Source organism: Sinocyclocheilus grahami, unplaced genomic scaffold (assembly GCF_001515645.1).
Source record: "Sinocyclocheilus grahami isolate Dianchi unplaced genomic scaffold, SAMN03320097.WGS_v1.1 scaffold337.1, whole genome shotgun sequence".
NCBI classification, from domain to species: domain Eukaryota; kingdom Metazoa; phylum Chordata; class Actinopteri; order Cypriniformes; family Cyprinidae; genus Sinocyclocheilus; species Sinocyclocheilus grahami.
In genome coordinates, this window is record NW_015505516.1 from 41,767 (window position 1) to 66,101 (window position 24,335).

Genomic DNA, 24,335 nt, shown 5'->3' on the forward strand with positions numbered 1-24,335 from the left:
ACACACACACACACACACACACACACACACATATATATATATTTCGGGGGCTTCGATTGATCGGCTACCGATCACTATCGGCCGATAATCACGTTGGGATGACTGATCAACGGTCTCTAAAAAGGCCGATCTCAAAAAAACGATCTCAAGCTGATGACGCTGCCGTGAGAAGGTTTGGCATGACATGCAGTGGCACCGTCTCAGTCTGGCGTGGGTAAAATAATTATAATGCTGAAGGTGAGGTACTCACCTTCATATTTCTTAATAAAATAACGTATAAAGTAATTTGAAAACCTTGTGAGACGTAATTTCACAAACAGCATGAGTGAATCAGCGCGCGCTCTCTCTCTCTCAAAATATGCAAATCTTCAAATCACCACATCGCGTCTGTCTATAAGCGAGCTGCACACTGCACAGTTGACACAGGAATAGTCACTTACACAATCGAAGCAGTGTCACATCGTCACTAAAGTTTATAAATTGCATTACTTTTTAATTCTTGCCGGTGTTTAACCATCCAGCGCTCGTGTGCTCTCCTGGAGACCGTGCGCTCATGCACACTCGCAGCGCACACACATAATGCCAGGTTCACATTACTCCGTTTGCAGTGCGTATGTGGTGTGTATTTTTCCCACGCTCATGTTAACGGATTAATAAAGCGTGCATACTGCACACGGTTGCTGTCAGGCAGTGTGTTCCAGTAGCGGTGCATCTGCAGCAGTGCAGAGATCGTTTGATCGCACCGAGTCTACCGCTGCGCTGCAAGCGCTGAATTAAAGTGACAGCGCATTTTTTGCAGTAGGTATGAACATGGAATCTAACTAACATCTTATTGGAATTGAAAAAAGGAATCATTAAGAATTGGAATCGATAAGCAAATTTAGAATTGCTCAAATTCAAATTATACCCAACTCTCGGTTTACCTTTTTTTCTTTTTGGCAATTTTATTTAAGCTTGAAAATTCATTGTTGTGCTCATTTGTTAAGATTTTCAAGGTGAACAAAACATGTAATAATCATAAACCTTTGTTGGTTATTTTTTGCAATAATCTCAAAGCCAATGAAAAAAATCCAAATGGGTTTTTACTGAGGGAACCTAAGTGATGCTAATGTCCAGGTTGGCCAACAAAAATATGTCATCAATGCAGGACACCATTGAAAACGCATGTTAATGTCAGGTGTTAAAACACACCTAGAGACCCCATAATTTTGCCAGACAGAGGGCACGGACCTGTTTATGTTCATATGCCATGTGTGAACACCTTTGAGTTACAATTTCAAATGCTCTCCTACCACTTTCTTTCCCCACTCAAACATCACGTCTGTGCTCTTAGGTACCTTAAGTGCAGCAGAAATTTTTTTGTAACCTTGGCCAGATCTGTGCCTTGCCACAATTCTGTTTCTGAGCTCTTCAGGCAGTTCCTTTTGACCTCATGATTCTCATTTGCTCTGACATGCACTGTGAGCTGTAAGGTCTTATATAGACAAGTGTGTACCTTTCCTAATGAAGTCCAATCAGTATAATTAAACACAGCTGGACTCAAATGAAGGTGTAGAACCATCTCAAGGATGATCAGAAGAAATGGACAGCACCTGAGTTAAATATATGAGTGTCACAGCAAAGGGTCTGAATACTTAGGACCATGTGATATTTCAGTTTTTCTTTTTTAATAAATCTGCAAAAATGTCAACAATTCTGTGTTTTTCTGTCAATATGGGATGCAGTGTGTACATTAATGAGGAAAAAAAATTAACTTAAATGATTTTAGCAAATGGCTGCAATATAACAAAGAGTGAAAAATTTAAGGGGGTCTGAATACTTTCCGTACCCACTGTATGCAGAGGCACTTGTGATCTCTCTTCTTTACAAATGATCTAGATACAGATGTATGTCAGACCCTGTCGACGTGACAAACGGCATATTTACAGCCGTGGAGAATGAAAGAGGAAAAGATCACTCAGTCATCTGACACCTCTACCTTGAAGTAGAGACGAGGAAACTCGAGTACTTCCCAGGAATGCCTGGACCATGGAAAAAAAGGCACTTTTCCAGCACGATGAACTTTGCAAGCCCCATGTCTACTTTTACAATGAAACTTAAAACACAAAGGGGCAGATTTACAAGGAGACACAAAAGAAACTCACACATGCGAACATACATACACACGATTCCCCGGCTTATTTCACTGAGGGTTTCATTTCAGAGTGTAAACATGTTCTAAATCACACACACACGGTGACATTTAGAAGAAATAGGTATGCATTTTCTGTATTGGAAGTGTGCATGACATCAGGCAGAGGTGAAACCTGCCCAGATGAAAAACACATGGTTCCCTGAGGAGCAGTAGTACAGAACTGAAACGACTGAAGTATTCCAGGCCTGTCCAAACTAAGAGAATATGTCCCAAATATATGAAGAAAAAAAAAGCCGGAGGTCTAAATATAAAAGTTTCGTACTTCTCAGCATCAACTGCTTTTTCTCTGATTGTGAAATTCTTCAGGCAGATATTATTACAGTTTAAAGATATGAAACAGAGGTTGATTAAGGTGAGTTGTGTATTAAAAGTGATACTTTAATATGAAAGAGTGCCGTAATGCAGTAAGAATGGTTTTCATTTGTTCACAGCTACATGAGTGAGTCAGAGCATTTCAAGCTCAAAACAGGGCCTGATTATGGCATATAATATCATATTTCATAGTGGCAGTCTATTATTTCACTCACCATTAACTCAGAAGCGCTTATGTTTGATCACAGCTCTGTTTCTCTAACGTGGATATAGTACCAATAGCTTTTTTACAGATTGTGCTCATATTTTCTACTGGATACATACTGGATTTGAGAGCAGATGAGTTGACTTCGATCTCTCCTCCTTTGATTGGCTGGAAGCAGGCGAGTTCAGAGTCATAGGGTTCTGGGCTGGACTGTCCGTTTAGGCTGCTTCTTGTCTCCGTTCCATTCCCGGGACTCATGGCGCCCCTCTTCTGGGCCTCCTGTTCCTCGTATACAGCGATCAGCTGTGGGACACACAGCAGAGCAGTACAATTTAGAGCAGATAGGTCAGATACAGTTAAAATGTACAGTTAAAGAGATGCTCATAGAGGAACCGAGTGTAAGACTCGGATTTCAAAAGGGGAAAAACATAGGGGAATTGGTTTTTAACGATAACTTAAGACCTAGAAACTGACCTACTCTGAGCTCCAAAGTTGTTAATTGTTGGTTTTTGTAATCAGTGCACATTAGTCCAGCTTAATCCCTGGTGAAAAAAAAAACTATATTATACATGATTATGCAAAAAAACTCGCCCACCCAATACCACGAAGCACTGAGAATGATGCAATCAAGTTAAGCTTTCATTTAAAAAATAAAAATAAAGTAGCACAGACTGACACACAGACTTAAGAAACACTGACTACATCACAATACATACCTAATGCCAGAAATACACACATCAAACACATGTAAACATGTAGCCTAATCATATTTAATTTTTGGAAACTACAATTTTGAATAACCTCTGGGTTATCACCTGGGTGATACATAATCAGAACACCATAACTGCTGTTTAAAGACAACTCTACAAGCATCACACAATGGCTGTATCCAAATTTCTCATTTGTCCACTCAATCACTTTTGCCTATACACCACATACAGCAGTAAATGAAAGCGAGGGAGTGATTGTTGTTCATTCACCCCAAAAGTAGCAAACCTAATACTTGAACCATCGACCAAATGATCATTTTGTCTGCGTACAGTCCTTCAACACTAATGTTCTCAGCAAATTGCTTAGTCAAGAAAGATAAAACACTTGCCATTAACTTTAAGTTAATGTCTAAAAATGAATTACTCATTAACAATCTGCATATTTTTCTCATTATATTGCAAAACACATTTTTTAAATAGACTGATGATTTTTAGACTGAATGCATACTTTTATTCAACAAGGAAGCATTAAATTGATCCAGTGACAAAGACTTTTACATTGTTACAAAAGATTTATATTTCAAATAAATGCTGTTCTTTTGAATTTTATATTCATAAAGAATCCTGAAAAATTGTATAAGGGTTTTCACAAAAATATTAAGCAGGACAACTGTTTTCAATATTGATCATAAGAAATGTTTCTTGAGCATCATATTAACATATTAGAATGATTTCTGAAGGATCATGCGACACTGAAGACGGAAGTAATGATGCCAAATCACAGAAATAAATTACATTCTAAAATGTATTAAAATTGAAAACAGCTATTTTCAATTGCATTAATAGTTCTGAATATAAATATTAATCTTTTACTTTATTTTTGATCAAGTAAATGCAGTCTTGTCAATATAAGAGACTTCTATCAAAAAGTCAGCAAGTGTCCGTTTTACACTATAAATCAAAGTGCATTACGGTTATAAAATAACGCACTATATGTGGAATGAAACATTTTAGAATTTGGGCAACACTGCAAAATATTTTATACCCAATATATTTTACATATAAAGAAATCAAATGATTCACACTGACCTTCATTACCTTATGGATCAGGACGCTACAGAGGACATCTAAATAGCCCAGCATGGCTAGTGTGTAATGTGTTGATCTCAGTATGCGATGACATCCATTCACTTCACTTTGTGTGTGTGAGGCCTGCCGGCCTCATCAGCACAGTTAAATACATGCATCCATCCCTATTCACAGAGTCACTGACACTGCACTTAGACTTCTGCTGCACTGCTGTTCTAGCGGCCTCCACACATGTGCGTCTGTGCATGTAGAGCATATGTATATGAGAGTGAGTGCAGTGAATAAATGCAGTCAGGGACAGAAAGAGGAGTTTGCTGGTAAAACCAGAGGCTTCCTGCCTGAGAGAGACAGCAGGAGAGTAAACACATAAATAAACAATACACACTGTGACATTCAGTAAAATGTGTATGTGTGTGTGTGTGTGTGTGTGTGTGTGTGTGTGTGTGTGTATGAATGACTTAAATAAGAGAGTGTTATATTCAGGATACAACATCTCCGTACCAACTATGATACAGCATTTTGCATAATTTTTATTATTTCTATTATTATCCTTATGAGACTGGGCTTATTTAACTGTCATTCTTCTTGTGCACTAAATCAGCATATTAGCATGATTTCTGAAGGATCATTTGACATTGAAGACTGAAGTAATAGCTGCTGAAAATTCAGATTTGCATCACAGGAATAAATTGCATTTTTTTAAATATATAAATAGAAAGCAGTTATTTAATTGTAATAATGTTTTATAATTTTAATGTTAATTAATATTAAAATATTAATCAAATAAGTGCAGCCATGAACATAAAAGACTTCTTAAAAAAATGTTTTGTTTTGTTTTAATAATAAATAAAATAAAAAAACTTACCTAAGCCTTTGAATAGTAATGTCCCATCATAAAAAAAACACACCTTTCATCATCCTAGATAAATTTAATTATTAAACTCTGAGGCCTGGTTTCACAGACAGGGCTTAGACTAAGCCAGGATTAGGCCATCGTTCAATAAGGACATTTAAGTAATTTTTATAGATGTGCCTTAGAAAAAAAATATTACTATCCATCTTGAGACAAAACAAAGGCACTGATATATTTTAAGATCACTCAGTGCAAGTTTCTTTCAGCTGAAACAGCTCAGACAGCTCAGACTTACATTTTAGACTGGGACTAGTCTTAAGCCTTGCCTGTGAAACCAGGGGTAAATTTCAAACAACTCTTAAAGTTAAAACAGAAGTGTCTTACACAACTTTTTGTGAAAAAAGGTAACTCTTTTAGCGAATGAGGGGAAAGTTGATTTTAAAGGGATAGTTCACTAAGCACGTGTCTATATCGTGTGCTATATCGAACATTTTTTCTATCATTATCGAAGATGGTGTACCGTCGATAAATATCGATACCGTTTTATCGCCCAGACCTAGTCAGAAAGCTCTCGGATTTCATCAAAAATATTTTAATTTGTGTTCTGAAGATGAATGAAGGTCTTACGGGTTTGAAACGTCATGAGGGTGAGTAATGACAGAATTTTTAATTTCGGGTGAACCATCCCTTTAATAGTACTTTTTTACTCATTTTAATTACAAAATGTATTTTTCTGTTCCTTAAGAGTATCAAATTGTTAGCTTAGCAAGCCATGTATTAATCATTTGTGGAGTTGCAGCATATGTACACCTATTTGTCCCTTTTGGGGTTGAATTCAATTAGGATGCTGCCTATGTAGGCAGTAAACAGCAAGGCAGCTCAGTCTTCAGTGTCACACGATCCTTCAGAAATCATTCTAATATGCTTGAAAATCATTTATATGCTGACAACAGTTGTGCTGCTTAATATTTTTGAGTGAACCATGATACATTTTTTCAGGATTATTAGATGAATACAAAGTTCAAAAGAACATTATTTTAAATAGAAACTTTTGTAACATTATAAATGTCTTCAATGTCTCTTTTGATCAATTTAATGCATCCTTGCTGAATAAAAATGTATTTAAAAATGTTTTTACTAACCCTGACCTTTTGAACGGTAGAATATCTAACAAATAAAATTTAATTCAGCCTCATCCATCAATAGATAGATCATTTTTAAAGAGAATTTTATAAGACATACTGTAGTTAATATTGTGCATTAAAATAAGTGTTGATTTTTTTTGTCAAAATTAAATCATCCAGCCTGCTCTCAAACATGGTATTGGCATCAGACATCAAACAACTATATTGGCTGACATATGGCATTTACAAGTAAAATAGTTTTACTTCAGACTGGCAGAGAAAATAATGTGGGAGGAATAGCTGCTGTGTCAGAAACAGAAACGGGACGTCCATCAACTGAAGGCCACCGCAAGTGTAACTTCCAGTGTAGACATCTTTGCTGAATATAATGCAAGCAATCTAATCGGTGTGTTACAACATAAACCTCGTGTATACGATATAGACAGGGTTAGTTGTCTCTCCACCTCTAAACCGCCATCCCATGCTCCCTCTCTTGGGCTTTAAAGCTGCTGTGTTATGCAGTGTGGCAAAGGTCCTTCTCATTGAACCCCGTACCCCAGAGTGTCGTAAACACATCTGTCTTAATGTGTTTAACACATGCAGCAAAGTGCTCTGAACACAGCACCCTGGCAAAGCATGCTGGACAACACTACATCCTGCAGACCTGAGACAGAGACATAAGCTCTAGTGACCTAGTGAGCTGCCTTGCTGTCTATAGACACCTACCTTCTACAGCAGCATCCCAACTCAATTGTAACTTCATCACTGATTTTGAACACCATCTAAGCAGCAACTGTGAGAGCCACACAAATAGTGCCCTTCACACAAAGCACACAGTCTGGTGTTAGCATGCTACGCTAACAACACAGAACTTAAGAATAAAAATACATGCATACACAAATAATGTGTAAAAAGAACATTTCAATAAAGATTTTTCACTAGTGAATGTATTATTGTTGATAAACATTTTGTTCACTGCAGCCGCCATCCTGGATGGACTTTTTCACTGAACTCGTCAGATTGCATTCTGGGATTGTCTTCGCCCTGAAGAATGTCGCCCTAAGATTTCGCCAAAAAAAAAAAACATCTTAGAATACAGCAGAGTCATGCTGCCTACATTGTTGTGCCTTTGGTAGGGAATCACCCTTATGATGCCTTAAAGCAGTGGTCGGCAACAGGCACCTAAATTAGCATGTGTGGACCAAAACTGGCCCGTCAGCAATAATATCTGGCCCGCGCCCGCAGCCAGATTATTTTGATAGCGACTGGTTCTGAAATAGATCTGTCATGACAGCAACAGTTACTCACAATCAGAGTATGCGAGCGGAGCGGTGTGACTTTGACCGGAGCGAGGAGCGGATTTTTTTAAAAAGTTGGAGCGTGATTTTCACTCACTTCTAGAGCGCTTCACCACCGCTACATCACGAGTACATTTCATGCCAACAGCCCATAATATAACTGCATATTTAGCAATAATTCACATGTTAAACATTTAGCTAGCATGATAGAGAAGGATCACTCAAATCAGAAAGAATGTGAAGCTATGTTGACAGCAATGGACATGAGTGGGAAGTTATAGTTCTCAAGGAATTTGTTTGTTCCTTCTAGATACTGAATATTTTCAGCTGAAAGCATGATTTCAAGTACTACAACACTTATTCACACGCAATCGCTCTCTCAATAATGCATTCAAACAAATGTAATCTCACAGTGCTTCATCTGTGTCCGATTTCGAATGAGCAGAAATCTGTAAGAATGCATCGATCCGTAGGTAAAATAACTGACGAAAACGTACTGTTATTTTCATCACAAACAAAATTTGCACTGCAAAAAGCAGCAATTATACCTTTTAATGCTGACAACCATGTTATTAGCTTGTCATGTGGTAGGAAAAAAGTTTGCACACTAGTGTTCCAATAATCCACTTTGAAACTCTCCTGTTATTTTATTTATTTTTTAATATACGCTATGAACAGAACTGTGATATTTCAAACAAACTGAACTACTTTAGACGTGGAGCGAAGGCGGCGCACAGTCTGTCACAGGCAATTCTAGTTGGATTTTTCATCAATTAATTTCTTAAATTATCCTGACTATGTTCTGGCCCGCCATCTAGTGGCGAAAATTTAGTTTGGCCCGATGCCAAACTTACTTGCCGACCCCTGCCTTAAAAAGACAGTTCACTCAAAAATTAAAATGTTGTCATCATTTACTCATCCTCATGTTTCAAACTTGTATGACTTTCTTTCTTAGGTTCAACATAAAAGAAGATATTATGAAGAATGCAGAATACAAGAAATCAAGAAATCAAGCAGTTGATGGTCTCCATTGACTTCCATATTATTTCTTTCCCTACTATGGAAGTCAATGGGGACCAACAACTGTTTGGTTCTTCAAAATATCTTCCTTTGTGTTCAACATAAGAAAGAAACTTATACAGGTTTGGAACAACATGAGGGTGAGTAAATGATGGCAACATTTTCATTTTTGGGTGAACTATTCCTTTAAAATGCTGCCTATGCAGGCAGCTCACTACGTTTGGAACAAAGCCAGGGAATAACAAATAAAAATGATAAAAGAGAAGCATAAAAAAAAGAGCTGGAAGGAGAGAAAAAGGAAATGAGATGCTGCTAAAAATGAGAATAAGATGCCCCCTCAGAACATTCACAACTGAGGAATAGAAAGACCCATTTATAAGAAAGCAGTTCGCCTATGGCCTGCGCCCACAAACATCAATAAAACGTGTGTTCACTTCATCCTCCTACTAATCAAAACTGGTTATTGCCGATTCATGCCCCTTTCCCAATCAATAGATGTTAATCATCTAAATGTAGTGTCATGCAGGTGGTTAGTGCAGACTCTTAAATATGCTGCTCTGTTGTTTAGTGCTGGATGGAGGCAGTCAAGAGTTAGCATAAAGCAGTCATGAATCAGGCCACTCCAGGCTTTTGTGGAGTCAGCATAGGGAGTGACTACTTCATTACTGAAGAAGCCAGTATCTGATTCAAAAGAGGTCCAGCAAGAGAAGAAAAAAAACAGGAAAGTACTTAACTGAGATAAATGCACCTGCCTTCCAGTCAGATAACATGTTTAGGCTCATTTTCTCCACATCAATTTAAAAGAGAGAAGTTCACAAGTAAAGTGCTTCAGGACAAAATTATAACAAATGTAAACCCTTGCAACAATAACATTGTACACTTCTTGTCCTCTTCTTTTTTAATTTAACTTCTAAACTACCAAGATACAAAACATTACTAAACTTTTTAGCAGTAGCTGAACTACTGCCAGTCAGGTACACAACAATCTCAATGTTTTGTCTGCAAAATTATCAGATGGTAAGGTACACAACAGTACAACATTTTTGGAAAGATATATTTTAATTGTTTCAGCAGACAAAATACAAAAAAATATCAATGCAGTGGTATAAAATCTCACTAAACTTGTAAAAAGATTTGTTTGATCTGCTGAACTATTGACACACAGGTGGCACAACAGTACAACTTTTGACAAAAACTTTCGATGCTGCATTTGCTAAATTATCAATGTATACAACATTTCAATATTATCAAAAGATCTTTTTTCTGCTGAATTATCTACGTCACAGTGCAACATATTATTTAAATATTATATCAGCAGCAAATATTGACATCCAGTGAATACATTTTTGGTGGCTAAACAATGGACACCAACTGTAAAGTCTGACATATGAAATAACTTTTTATTTTTTTATTTTACTTTTTATTTTTGTTCATATTTGATAAATCATGTATAAACTACCAATAAGATGTCAGAAATCAGCGGATTGTGCACAACAGGTTTTTCAGCAAAATTTGGATAGTGCTGATCATTCAGAGGCCTTGGTGTATCCAATAAGATACAGTAGGCTTTACAGGATTAACACTAGGGTGGAAAAACACACACACACACACACACACACAAACACAAAATAATTTAAAAATAGCTCATTCAGGCTGCCTTGAACTAGGGTGTCTTGAACTAATGTGCAGGACATTAAAAATATATTTTCAGTTATCCAAAACCTGAAGAAACACACGCACGCACGCACGCACGCATGCACGCACACAGACAAAGCACATCATTCCCAGTGTAATTACCAGGCTGTCTTACTGTATACAGCATTTAACAATCCCTGCGTATCCTACAACGCCTGCATAAACCCTGCAGTCAGAAATCACTGTGTGGGGAGCTTTCAACTGTATGCTGGGATCTTTTTCACTCAGGCTGAATGTATTACTTGAAATAAAAGGCAAACAGAAAATATTGGTTGGAGCTGGTTATATTTGGATTTCTTAGATGTGGCTGTATTGGTGGGTTCTGAGATGCCTTACAAAGTTACTGTGGTGGTAACAGGGTACAATGATAATATTTATGGTGATTCTATTCATAAACAGGAATAATAAAATTGAAAACAGATGAAAACCATATGGAGAAAATCAACAATTGTAAACCAAATAATGTTTCCTTTGGTTAAACTGAAGTGATTTTTGCTCTGCCAATTTTTGTTCACGCTTTTGTTTTCTTGGCTATGTTTTCCAGGTTATTTACTTGAGACTTCACACGTCAGGCAGTTTTATGCAGAGAGTACTTTAATAGGCATGACACTAAAAGATTACCATATTCATGTACCATGCCATTTACATGATACTCCATGCAGGGCTCGCAAAATCGCTATTGTGTTTTCCAGTCGGGCTACCAAAATGTATCACTGCCCTGCCGGACGGTCTATCTTGAATATTGATATAAGATCCCTTCCTTGATTTGCGTTGTTCACTGGCTTGTAGGGGTGAAATGGATCATAGTTTATCATTTACACGTGTTTCTAAGTCTTACCAATTTAAACATTCAGGCGTTTTAAACCATTCATGCGCATGAAGAATTCAGTTCGGTGCTCGCCTCGCGCGCACATGCTCAAAGCGCGCACATATAGAGCGGCGTTTCAGGCAGAGCACGAACACAGAATTGATTCCTCTTTTGCTTGAACTGACACATACACGCAAAATGATCTCAAAATAACTATCTCTGCAAGTATTTTCATGTCATAAATGAACGTAAACGGTGGAGAATGAAATTGCACATGCATCATTATATTGGATCTGATCCGTGCATTCGGTCTTAAAGGGGCAGCAGCCTATAAATACCTGCTGTTTAAGCGCCACCTGCTGTCAGAGAGTGACATTTGTGTCTCATTCAGCCCATCTGCTGTTTTTGTTTCGTTCAGATTTTTTATGTAGTATCACAAAGCTAAAGTGAGACCATTTTGCTTCGGTTTCAAATTTCAAAATCTAAATAACATGTATGCAGCATCTTTGTTTGGATTGTGATTAAAATACACAGGCAAAACCTTAGTTTACTTGCATGGAGAAATTTCTTTTATTTGTATTTATAGGGATGTAACGGTATGAAAATTTCTTATCACGATTATAGTGACCAAAATTATCACGGTTATCGGTATTATCACGGTATTGTTAAAATGTGCTGGAGATGTTAAAAAAGTACCGACACACAAATCACTTCACCAAGTTTTATATTTAAAAATCAACAAACAACAAATAAAATGACTTTTTGTTTGCATAACCACTAAAACAATAACATTACCAATGATGTTCGGATTTTAAATGATAACTTGACTGACAACAGTTTAATAGCATGTTGAAATATCTAATGTAAATGTTCAAATAAAGCTTTGAAAAAGTTTAATAAAAAGGTAAACCTCACATTTCAGCCTTTAAATAAAGAAAAGATGTCAAAATTATAACGGATTAATAAATTATTATATGCATTTGATCTGCTCCATCAATAATTCTAGATAATTTATCTGAATTGTTTAAATGTGTAGAATCCACATAAGCTTGTTATTCATCAACTGGTCAAAATTTACAGCAGGGCATGCAGATTCGATCCGTTTTTGGCCAGACAGAAACTGCACACAGGCTGAATGTAAATATAGGTCTCTGTAAATCCACTCGCTGACAGCAGGTGGTGCTTATGGAAAAACTGAATTAGAGCAGTTTCCCGTAACCTCCGTGGACAAAGCAGTATTGCGATTAAGAAACTTAATTTTATCATGATTTATTGTCAAACCGGTAATCGTTACATCCCTATTTGTATAATTTATTTATTTGATTTGGGATTTCTTTTAAAATTTCAAGTTAGTATATTGTTTGACATTTTCAATTTCACAAAGTAATGTGCAGCCTTTTGGTCTGAGAAATAACAAAAGGATACCTTTTTTTAAATCTTAAACCTCATGTCATTTCAACTTGATTTGTTCTGCTTAAATCTAATTTTGTTAAAAAGAAATTGTGAGAAAATTGTATTGTGAAATCAGTATCGTGAATCATATCACATTGTGAGTTGAGTAAATCGTTACATCCTTATATGCTACTAGTTCAGTTGTTCTTAAAATAATAAGTGTTACTTAAATAGTAAAGAACCATATTTTTTTGCTCATCTGAAAAATGATCCGATCTGTGACTCAAAATGTGATATGATAAATGTAATATAATCCGAACCATGAGATTTGTGATCCGTTGCACCCCTACTCTCTTGACTTGTTATTTGAAGAAAAAATACAATATCATTTAATTAATAATAACAATTTATGCATTTAGCAGACACTTTATCCAAAGTGACTTACAGTGCATTCAGGCTATACATTTTTTATATATTTTATTCGGGCTAGTTAAATTCATTTTTGGGCTAGCAAAATCTGAAGAATGCCTGCCCGAAGGGCTACCAGGGATTTTTAAATTTTGCGAGCCCTGCCATGGTATATGTCCAAAAACCGTGGAATTATTAGGGTACCAGTGTTTCCAGCAGCAGAATCGACTGAACACAGCCACTGTTGAATCTCAAAATGATGACAAGAAATACATCTTTGTGTTGTCCTCATAGACTGCATGTAAATATAAACACGCAAACATGTAGTCCAAATTCAGCAAGAAGTGGTTCTTTAGATATGGTCATATTTACCTTGTTTGGTAAATATTTACATATTTACCTCGTGGGTGAAATCCTGGCATTTCAATATGATATCAAACAAACTGAAATTCTACATGGGTGCAAAATATTCCCCAACATTTCACAATAGGTTCAAGCTGGTCATGTAAATTCACCACACTGACCAACAGAAAGCTGCCTGGTTTAAAAGAGACTTACAGTATGTGAGAGCTGTACTTCATATAATCGCTACACTTTTGTCTATAGACAATGGATTTTAGGGCTGTCAAAAAAAAAAAATCGAATTTCAAATATTCGTCGAATTTAAAATAAAAATCCACATTCGAAGGCAAAAACGTTGCATTCGAATTTTAGGTGTGTGTTCAGAAGGCAGCCTTATCAGTGGCGCACGAGATGCGATGACAATGTAAGTGTCATTGCATTTTAATGTTTTTCTTAGCCTATCCAGTTGAAGCCACTAGATGCGGCGCTGCTACGTTGCTAATTACAAATAGAACAACAATGCGGAGATGATGTTGTTTACGTTAAAACTGAAACCAAGCCGTTCACACAGAACACATTTTGTGCATTTTCTAGAGGGACATCCATCACCGCTGCACTCGAATCTTGCACAACAGAGCCGCATGTTTAGAAAGCCATGTCAAATTAATGCAAGTTCAACTTTGAAAAAACATAACTCGAGACTTTATGGCAGGGTTTTTCCCCATCCCACTGCAACTCGTGTTTTTAAATGAAAAATGTGTGATTGGCTTTCGGCCCTTTGTATTAAACTATGCATACATACATGATGCTGTTTTGTTTATAGTTGTTTAAGCAACTTAATTATAATTGGTTTATAAACATGATGCACTTTTTTCACAGATAGTCATGTTATCTTATGCTTTGAAGAAACATGCATTAGTAATATTTCCAAAAGCTTTTCTTCACCCTAACTGAAAGTATGCATTTTAAATTCAAATATAATTCGAATTTTGATCATATTTAATTACAAAATTAGAATATAGTTTTTCAGCCATTTTGACAGTCCTAATGGACTTTGTCCAAAATTTTGCTCATGTGAGTCCAAATTTATGAAGCGGTTCTTTTTAATTATTTAAAAGCAAACAGTGTGACCAATGAAGTCTGATTATTGTACCATCTTCAAAAAACACAGCGCAGTGCCATAGAACCACGTCCAGAAAGCTGTGGTAGTAGTATCATGTTATTGTTTTTTGTCTGCTATGTTTTGCTGCATCACTTAATTATAATTGGTTTATAAACATGATGCACTTTTTTCACAGATAGTCATGTTATCTTATGCTTTGAAGAAACATGCATTAGTAATATTTCCAAAAGCTTTTCTTCACCCTAACTGAAAGTATGCATTTTAAATTCAAATATAATTCGAATTTTGATCATATTTAATTACAAAATTAGAATATAGTTTTTCAGCCATTTTGACAGTCCTAATGGACTTTGTCCAAAATTTTGCTCATGTGAGTCCAAATTTATGAAGCGGTTCTTTTTAATTATTTAAAAGCAAACAGTGTGACCAATGAAGTCTGATTATTGTACCATCTTCAAAAAACACAGCGCAGTGCCATAGAACCACGTCCAGAAAGCTGTGGTAGTATCATGTTATTGTTTTTTGTCAGCTATGTTTTGCTGCATCAGTGAATAGATCCATATACAAACAACAGACTTAAGGGTCATGCATTTCTTTCCACATGTAACTTATAGATTAAGTCAAAAGCAATTAAAAAATGTGGAATCCTTAGGAAAGACAACCTACAGTACAGATACAAAAGCAAATAAGCTTCACAATCAATAATTAGTCAGTGCAGACTGACTGTTAGATCGTTCATATATTTTTATTAATCTGGTTGCAAACTGTGTCCTGTGTGTGTGTGCCTTGAAGGACTACATATTAGCACCAGCATGAACAGGTCAGATATTTGGTTGTACCATAAGCAGAAGATCAATGGTTCCATGTCATTGTGGTCTCCTACACAAAACCAATGTCAAGCACTTCCGCCACATTCACAATTGCTATCTCCAGAAATGCCTTTCCTTCATTGATTCCCTTTTCTTTTTATTAGATAGCACAGAAAACAAGTCTATGAAAAGGTGCTTTGCAACAAACTTCTTTAACCCATCTGGTGACATGCCTGTGTCTTGTAAATGGAATTCATTAAAATGCATCTAATCAGTGACTGGGTTGAAACCAGGGTCCCCAGCTAAACTAAGTCCAACCAGTCCACATTACCAATCCAATCAAGGTGAAACAGATTCGATTAACATAACTCATTAACCAGTTACACTGACAATGTCCACCAGCCCCTACTGATCAGAAGCCTTTAACAAACATACTCCACACTAACACAAACATGTTAAACACATCGGTCAACCACTTCCAAATATCCATATATTCTATTTAAAAAAAACTATGAATAACAATGACTTTGATTACATGCAGCCTCATAATGCGATAATAATGGGCATTATGCCAATATTGGGATTAAACTTTACCTCATGTAAACGCAATACTTAGATCAAACTAACGCGATTAAGCTCATAATCGTAGTAACCATAATCATATTAAAATACATGGCATACACCAATTTTAAATCGCAATAAACAGGGATGTAAACACCAAAGTGCGCATGTGCTCTGACGTAGACGGATACCGTGTGTTGTTTATTCTAAGGTTTTCACTCTGAATCTCTTTATACACAACTCACTGCACAGTCTCAGCTCCATATCTTCATCCAAAGACGACGCAAAGAAAGTGGTGCAGCGTAGGCAAACCTAGTTACTGCAGCATTCCTCACAGTGCCAAATGTAAGCAGTACATAAAGTAACGAATGTAACTTATGTAAGCAGATGGTAGCCAGTAACATGCATAATGCGAGTTTGTCATTTGTGCTGTATAATTCAAAATAATGAAATACTGAAAACTGCATGCAAACAGAAGTAAAGGGGTTTGCTAGTGTCATGTAAATATCTTACTGCCATGAATTCCTTACATTAATTGTTGGAAATAAACCACATTATTGGTGCACATTAGGGCTGCACGATAAATCGCATGCAATGTTTAACGCTCAGAACCGGCTTTACTGATAAGATGCGCGTTAAAACACAAGTCAGGAGACGTAGTGAGCTCCAGCAGGTCTTATTTCTTGCATCTCACACAACCCTACTTCATCACGGCCACACAGCGAACATGTCGCACACCCTACTATATCCGCTCCTCCAGTTCCGCCCCTTCATTTCTTTGTTCATTCGTTTGGCCCCTATCCAACACCACCGGATTGCATCCACAGGGGCGGCGAGGAGAAAATGGAATGCGTGATTAACCTGTAGCCAGAGCTGATCCCTAACCTGTAGGACACCAGCAGTCTGAATGAGGTCCTTTCACGGGGTGCCTGTGCAAAATGCCTGAGGAAAGCGCTTTTTGTTATTGCAGCACGGCTGCCTTATGATGCTGAAAAAAGCCTTATTAGCGGTTGAGTAATTGACATGTCGTTTCCAGCAGTCCTTGGGCTGTTTTTGCTGATTGCTCATGCTAGTTTTCTAGTTTTCCATTTTATGTTTTCCCCTTCACCCTTTTTTCATTCACACTCTTAATAAGTAAATGATTCCTTTTTCTGTCAAGGTAACATTTATGTCTCACTCTCGTCTTGTTAGCGCTTACATATTCATCCAAAAATGCCTGATGGCTGCCAAAATTCAGGTGCTTCTCAATGTCAGCCTAATTGCTTCTGCTTCTTTTGTGTAAATTAGACTGTTGGCCTTTTAGGACTCTGGAAAATAACTATATAAATAATAAATAAAGTCAAAATTTATACAGTATATACATGTATCGGGAAAAGTGTAAATGTTCTTTTATGTAACGGTCACATTTTTTTCACCACTTCAATTAACTATTTGTCCTCACTTGTTATATTTCAGTGTTATTTATACTATTATTATATTTACGGATATTTTGAATATATGGATATTTTAGCTTTCATTTTTATATTTTCAGTTTTCATTTTAATTTAAGTAATTTCATGTTCTTTAGGCTTGCCGCGATAAACGGTGCTGACGGTGATACCGGTGTTAAGCCTCAACACCGGTTAAGTCACTTGCCCACCGCGTCACCAACCCCCACCGTTGTTTTGATTTTTTATAGAAATAAAAATAATTTAGTTCAGTAAAAGAACAGACACTACAATTAAAAACTGAACGCAGATGCTCAATGCAATGTGCCGAACGACAGTCGCATCACAGATCAGATTTCATTTCTCCAGTGAGGAGAGTGAGTCGAGCTGACTGACAAGAAGAGTGAGGTGAGACAGACAAGACGATCGCGGATGATTTAGTTTCAAAACGAGATGCAAAAGCGCCTTGTTTGGCAATATTTGGGATTTTGAAAAGACTGTTGACTTTTGCCGTTTATCTAAGGTGATTTTGGAAGTTTTTTTTAAACATTCGTTTCTTATTTAATTGGTTCCACATTACTTGCTAATTTTTACTTCATTTAAACTTTGTGTCATTTATTTATTTGACATCAAGGTGTATGCCGTGCCTCCAAGCTTTCTTACTCATTTTGCTAATAAACGTTCTACGTTTCTTATTTATTTGGTTATATATTATACATGTTTACTTAGCCTATTTCCAGTTTTGTATACCTATTTAAACTTTAAGTTATTTGTTATTTTACATTAGGCATAGCCTGCCCTATAGCATGGTGTATTTGTTTTGTTAATAAAAGTTCTATGTTTTATATATACGCTAAAGTGAGTTTTTGACGTTGTATTTTGTTGTTGCATTCAAGCAATTGACGTCTAACTGCCGCTGATTCGAAAGTGAAAGTAAAATACGCACGGCGCTTTTAAGCTATTTAAAAGTGATGGAAAGCAAGGAAAAGAGGGAAAATTCAAAAGAACTAAAAACGAACAGTTGCTTTACGCCGAATTGCCGCTAATTCAAAAGTGAAAGTATAATGCGCACACCGCTTTTACAAGCCATTTAAAAGCGAAGGAAAGCGAGGAAAAGAGGGAACGCCCCGCCCCCACGGTGATACCGGTATTATCGGTGTTGTCACACGTCGATTAAGCGGTGGGAGAATTTCCTCACCGTCACAACCCTAATGTGCTTTTCTCTTTTTTATATAGTTCTCATAGTTTCAAAATTTAAAGTTTTAATTAATAACAACACTGGTCCATGGCCCTGTAATTTTTTTTTTTGTTTTGTTTTTTGGGTGATGTATAGCATGTCTTATGTTTTACTACTCAACTATGTTTCAATTTTACTGTATATTTCAGCTAAAATAAAGCCCAGAAGAAGAAACAGCAAGTTTCTTCAGCATCATTCAAAAACGTAGTTTATGCATCCAAATGCATCCACAGAATGAATCCAACCAGCTGATGAACTCCATTTAACATTTCATCAAAATTTTTGTTTAATAAGTCAATGTGGAAAAGAGATCATTCCAAGTCCAATCAATGAGTGAGTCCAACAGCCGTCAGCATTACACTCAACCAATACTTCGTCTATTTCCCCACTGTCATAAGCTCAATACGTCTACAAAGTGAGGAAGATGAATGCATTTAATGCATTTAGAAAATGTCAACCTAGTGAAAGCTGAAACTGCAAAGCTGTCTAATCGGATTCACATCACCACACTCATTTGTCTATCAAAACAACAACCAATAACAAATTTAAAAGGATGCGTCCAAACAATTTATTTATTTCACACAGTTAAAACAAGTAGAGACCACCATTTGAATATAATTTTAAAATATAATTATGGCAAAGCTGAATTTTCAGCACCATTACCCCAGTCTTCAGTGTCACATGATTCTTCAGAAATCATTCTAATATGATTATTTGCTGCTCTAGAATCATTACTATTATTATCAATGTTGAAAACAGTTGTGCTTCTTAACAGTTTTGTGGAAACAGTAATTTTTACTGTCATTTTTGTTCAATTTAATCCATCCTTGCTGAAAAAAGATGGTTCAATTCTTTACAAATTTCTGACCGAGTCAGGTTTTTGTTTGTGTTGTTTTTCACATCTTTTTAGATAACTGGTATCAATCTCAGACAAGTTTGTTCAATATTTTGCCAGGTCTTCTTAGGTAAATGGAAACCCTACTTATCGAGGTTGTTCCACATTATTAAGCAAGTCACAGTTATCATGCAATATGGTGAGGAAGAAAGATCTTTCTGAAGATGAAAAGTATGAAACAATGCAATGTCTTATTATCAGTGTTGAAAACAGTTGTGCTTCTTAACAGTTTTGTGGGAACAGTAATTTTTTACTGTCATTTTTGTTCAATTTAATCCATTCTTGCTGAAAAAAGATGGTTCAATTCTTTACAAATTTCTGACTGACCTCAAAACTTTCAAACAGGAGAGTAGTCATCTCATCTATTAAATAAGCATAAGAACCAAACCCAACCACACGGTGAGCGTTTACACCAAAATAAATGCTAATCTACAATAATCATCCATCAGCTGAGAGTAACAAATATTAGCATAAACTAAAATAATTTAAATTAAATAACACTTTCTTAAAGCGTCAGTCCACATGTGTTTCATAAACACATAATCCTTTCTGGATTACAATCCGCCATCAAAATGATACATTTAATTTTTCTAGCTGCTGTGAGAAAAGGCTATAAACCAGGGTTCCTCAATAGGCGGCCTGTGAGAGAAAAATATTTGGCCAGCGCAAATTTCAAATAATGTGGCATGAAAATTCAAACGCATCATCAGAAAGCTACATTAACTTACATCGTGTCTACACCGGACGTGAGATGCGCGGCGCAACAAAATACAATAGAACCCATTATAATCAGTGGTGCTCTCTACACTGGATGCAGTGCGGCACGACACGACACGACAAATCTCAGACAGTAAACTGCTGCCATGTTCTGTTTATGGTGCACTGACATAAAGATCAAATGATTTGCAATGCTTTGTCGCGTCCAGTGCAGATACGATGTGACAGAAAAAACATGGCGAGTGTGAAGAAAAGAAAAGTAGACACGGAAAATAGATTATTCAAATGTGAATGGACTGAACAGTTTTGAGTGACTGATACCATCTTTGTTATGGAATACATGTGTTGGTTCACAGTTTTAAAGTACAAGTTTACTTTAATTTATTTTCAAGATCTGAGGTAAAATATTTATTGTTGCTTTCACTATGGCTATAAAAAGAACGCAAAATAATATTCAAACTCAAATTAGACACTTTTAACATTGAATCAAGCACATAATCATTACCTGATATTATCACAGTCATATTTTGTACGTTGTTCCTGCCGCGAGGTCGCAGAAAATAAAAACTGTTTCTAAAATATAATCCCGTGTCGCTTATTGTCATGTGTCGCTGTCGTGGGTGGTTAAGGCAAAAGCTACATGGAAAAGATACTTTTTATTCTCTGGTTGGGACACATGGTGTTATAGTTACAGTTTGATCCCCCCCAAAAAATCTAAGTATAAAACTATTAATGCTGACAGATGTAATAATTGAATCTGCAATTAAGGAAAGTGGAGAGAAGAGATCCAGTATGGGGATGAGCAGGAACAGTCTGGGGATGAGCACATTTTCAAACTGTTTAGCACCATGGTATTTATGTAGCATTGGATAGTGTGTTGTCCTCAATGAAAATCATTTTATTTCCGAGAGCACTATTCATAGCAGAAAATGGTCAGTTATGAACTCCACATATCTTGCAGAAGTCATTTTGACACCCTAAAATGACCTTACATCTCACTTCCCAATATTCCAACCCAAATCCTCACCCACCGCCTCCTTGCTGATGTTGCAGTCTCATTGGAATAGGATGGCCATTCATCAACTATCAGAAATCCATTTATCTGGACCATCCATTGTACTGCAGCATTCATAAGTGAATAAAACTATTTAAAAACAAGTCTTCGTGTGAAATCTTTATCTGACCAAGATCTTCTGTGCTCTAAGTCACTCACAAATCTTTTGACAGTTCAATAATCTCTATTTGCTTTTTGCTAAATATTGTTTGTTTTGATGCCTTTTGTTTCATACTTTATCGTCAGACTGATCTTTCTTCCTCACCATACTGCATGAGAACTGTGACTTAACAATTTTTTTAAAAATGATGGCACTACATATGCCATCAAACCCCGACAGGCCATTTCACAGAATCCTCTCTATGGAAGTTCACACTCTGTAAAGTTCACACCAAAGTGTGCACCATAAAGGCCATCAGTGCGGGACCCTTATTAAGAATGATGGCGGTGAGCTGGGGTCAGAGGCATTAGGCAGTCTGGCTGCTCAGACATAAACAAAGACTGCAGTATTAGCGCTTAACGGCCCCGCTCTCAGACCAGTACGCCATTAACCTAGCCTTTGCCTTTTATTCTTAGATGTTTTGAGTGCAAATACAGTAAGGCAAACAAAACCTCTTCCCGTGTTCATAAAAAGAAAGTTCGCCTATTTGATCAGCGCACTGGGTGGTTAGTCTATCGATGATGGGATATGAATATAAATACTGTTATGGATTTGGCTGCCCAAACACTTGAGTGCTAAAGGTCAACCCCAAGAATTCTCTCCATCAGTAGACTTAGGCTGTATCACCTGATGCTAATCAACCAGGTCGCCCTAATGGCCCCCTGACCAATAACATTGAGCCAGATTAACTTCTCCAAAAGGTCAACAGGTCAAAACAATGTTCGTGTTTAAACGCAGAAGACCTAATAAGTGAGATAAAAACTTATGTTGTTTGTCCATGCTGGTTCACATGAACTCTGTTTTGAGCTCTGACCTTGGCAGTGATAATTCCTAAATGTGTGCAGTGTCTCCTCTGGGGTCAGATGACTGTTGTGTCTTTGAGGCTTAATGAATCCAGCCGCATACAAGGACCTGACCCTTCTCAAGCAACAACACAATGATTCTTTTCACACGTATATCATACAGGCAAACAGATAAGGGCCTCATGTCAAGTTAGATTTAGGCCTAAATGATGACATATAAAACACATTTTTGAAAACAATTTGCTGTGCCAAAAGACAAATGGTCAACTTTCATCATTGACTGAAAAATGTTTAGATATCTGAATGAACTGTTCTGAAACCAAATATAAACAGGCTTGGTCAGAGACAGACATGATAAACTACCAATATGCAAAATGTAGAAAAATTTTTTTTGTTGCAGTAGGCAATGTCTGGATATTATATTTTAAATAAAAAATGTATACTCCAAAAATTTAATTATTAAAATATGGAACACAAAATATAAATATAAAATATTTAAATGACAATTATTTTAATATACATTTGTAATGTTTTATATATAGGCTAAAGCATAGGCGTAATTTGCGGGTGGGACGGGTGGGACATGTCCCCACCACTTTTTGCCAGGGTCGCCATTTTCCCTACCACTTTTTGAAAGTAACTGAAAAATATATTGCGGAAGGTATGTATTAAAGGGAAAACAAGATCAACAAATCATTCTTCATAATATAATTAGGGTGATAAAAAACAACAACAACAACATTTGACTCCTTACGCATGCATAACTCCTGCAGCGCAATAACAACGTGATTTGCAGCTGTCGCACTTTTCGTAATGTCATTAGGCTTTAGCATTTTATTTTAAAAATGGAGAGCGTCCTTGTGCTAAGTAGGCCTGCCATCTACTAAAGATTTTTCTAGTCAACTAGTCGCACGTTATATTCAAAAAAGTTAAAGTAAAATGCGCACGGTGCTTTTAAGCTATTTAAAAGCGAAGGAAAGCGAGGAAAAGAGGGAAAATTCAAATGAACAATTGCTTTACGCCGAATTGCCGCTATTTCAAAGTGAATGTAAAATACTGAAGGAAAGCAAAGGAAAGCGAGGAAAAGAGGGAACGCCCCACCCCCACGGTGATACCGGTATTGTCACACGTCGATTAACCGGTGGGAAAATTTCCTCACCGTCACAACCCTACTGACTACATGTATGAAATCAAGAAATCATGTGTCCTTGACCTTCACTGTGTATATTTTTATTATACTGTGCTGTAAATAAAATACAAATAATAATCAAAATCCCACATTATTTTACTCTCCTCACACTCTTTCTTAGTCACATTCATATTGATGGCCATTACGGGAGGCCCTTTGTCTCTCAGGTGTGAATCACTAAATATTCATGGCAATTGTCACTCCCTCACATAAGGGCATTCTATCACAAAACATGTTTTACAAATGTTAAATCAATATATTGTTTTCTGTGAACATGATGATTTTCACATTACACAGCCCAGTTTGGGCTACAATTTATTATTGTAGCCTCATATATTATTGTAGCCCGGTTTGGCTAAAGTGTTATCAGACTTTAGCCATAAATATTTTTTTAAGATACCAAAAGAAATAACTAATGTCAGTGCATGCCAAAACTTCTCCAGGGCCCCAAAACACCCTCAGACCCCAGAGGGTTAAGCCTGAAACAGTCTACACACAAATAGGAGTGCAAATTTCACTGCATTTGAAATTTCGGCACAGACATTTGAAGGTAAATCTTTCGCCCACTTCAGTACTAGGTTTGGTAACACCAAAGTGGCACAAGAGTGCATGTCAAGTACATTCAATGTGATGGAGTACTTGCAAAATGTCGACCACATTGCAAGCCTAAGAGTTATAACTGTCAGTTTTTTTACAAACAATTTTACCCCAATTACAGGCAGTTATTTATCATAATTCGTCTGTGTTGACTGGCATATTGCTCTGCCCTAGCAAATCCCTAAGAAAGAATAACTTTTGTAAGGGTACCATCATTCAAGTTTGACAGGCATCCAAAATAATTGTACTGTCACAAACCAAACGCATAGCCCACGGTTTCCTAATCTCAGTGTTGAAATTGTATGCTCCATTA

The 24,335-nt window shown here is 36.6% G+C and overlaps 1 protein-coding gene across 2 annotated transcripts in view; it reads right to left on the reverse strand.

Annotated features, from left to right (window-relative positions):
- Positions 1 to 24,335, reverse strand: part of LOC107602894 (partitioning defective 3 homolog B-like) — a 103,042-nt gene that overhangs the window by 32,022 nt on the left and 46,685 nt on the right. For both annotated transcript variants that reach the window (XM_016295507.1, XM_016295506.1), the window contains exon 4: positions 2,831 to 3,014. In XM_016295507.1, coding sequence (XP_016150993.1) covers positions 2,831 to 3,014 — 184 coding nt within the window. The remainder of the gene's footprint in view (positions 1 to 2,830; positions 3,015 to 24,335) is intronic.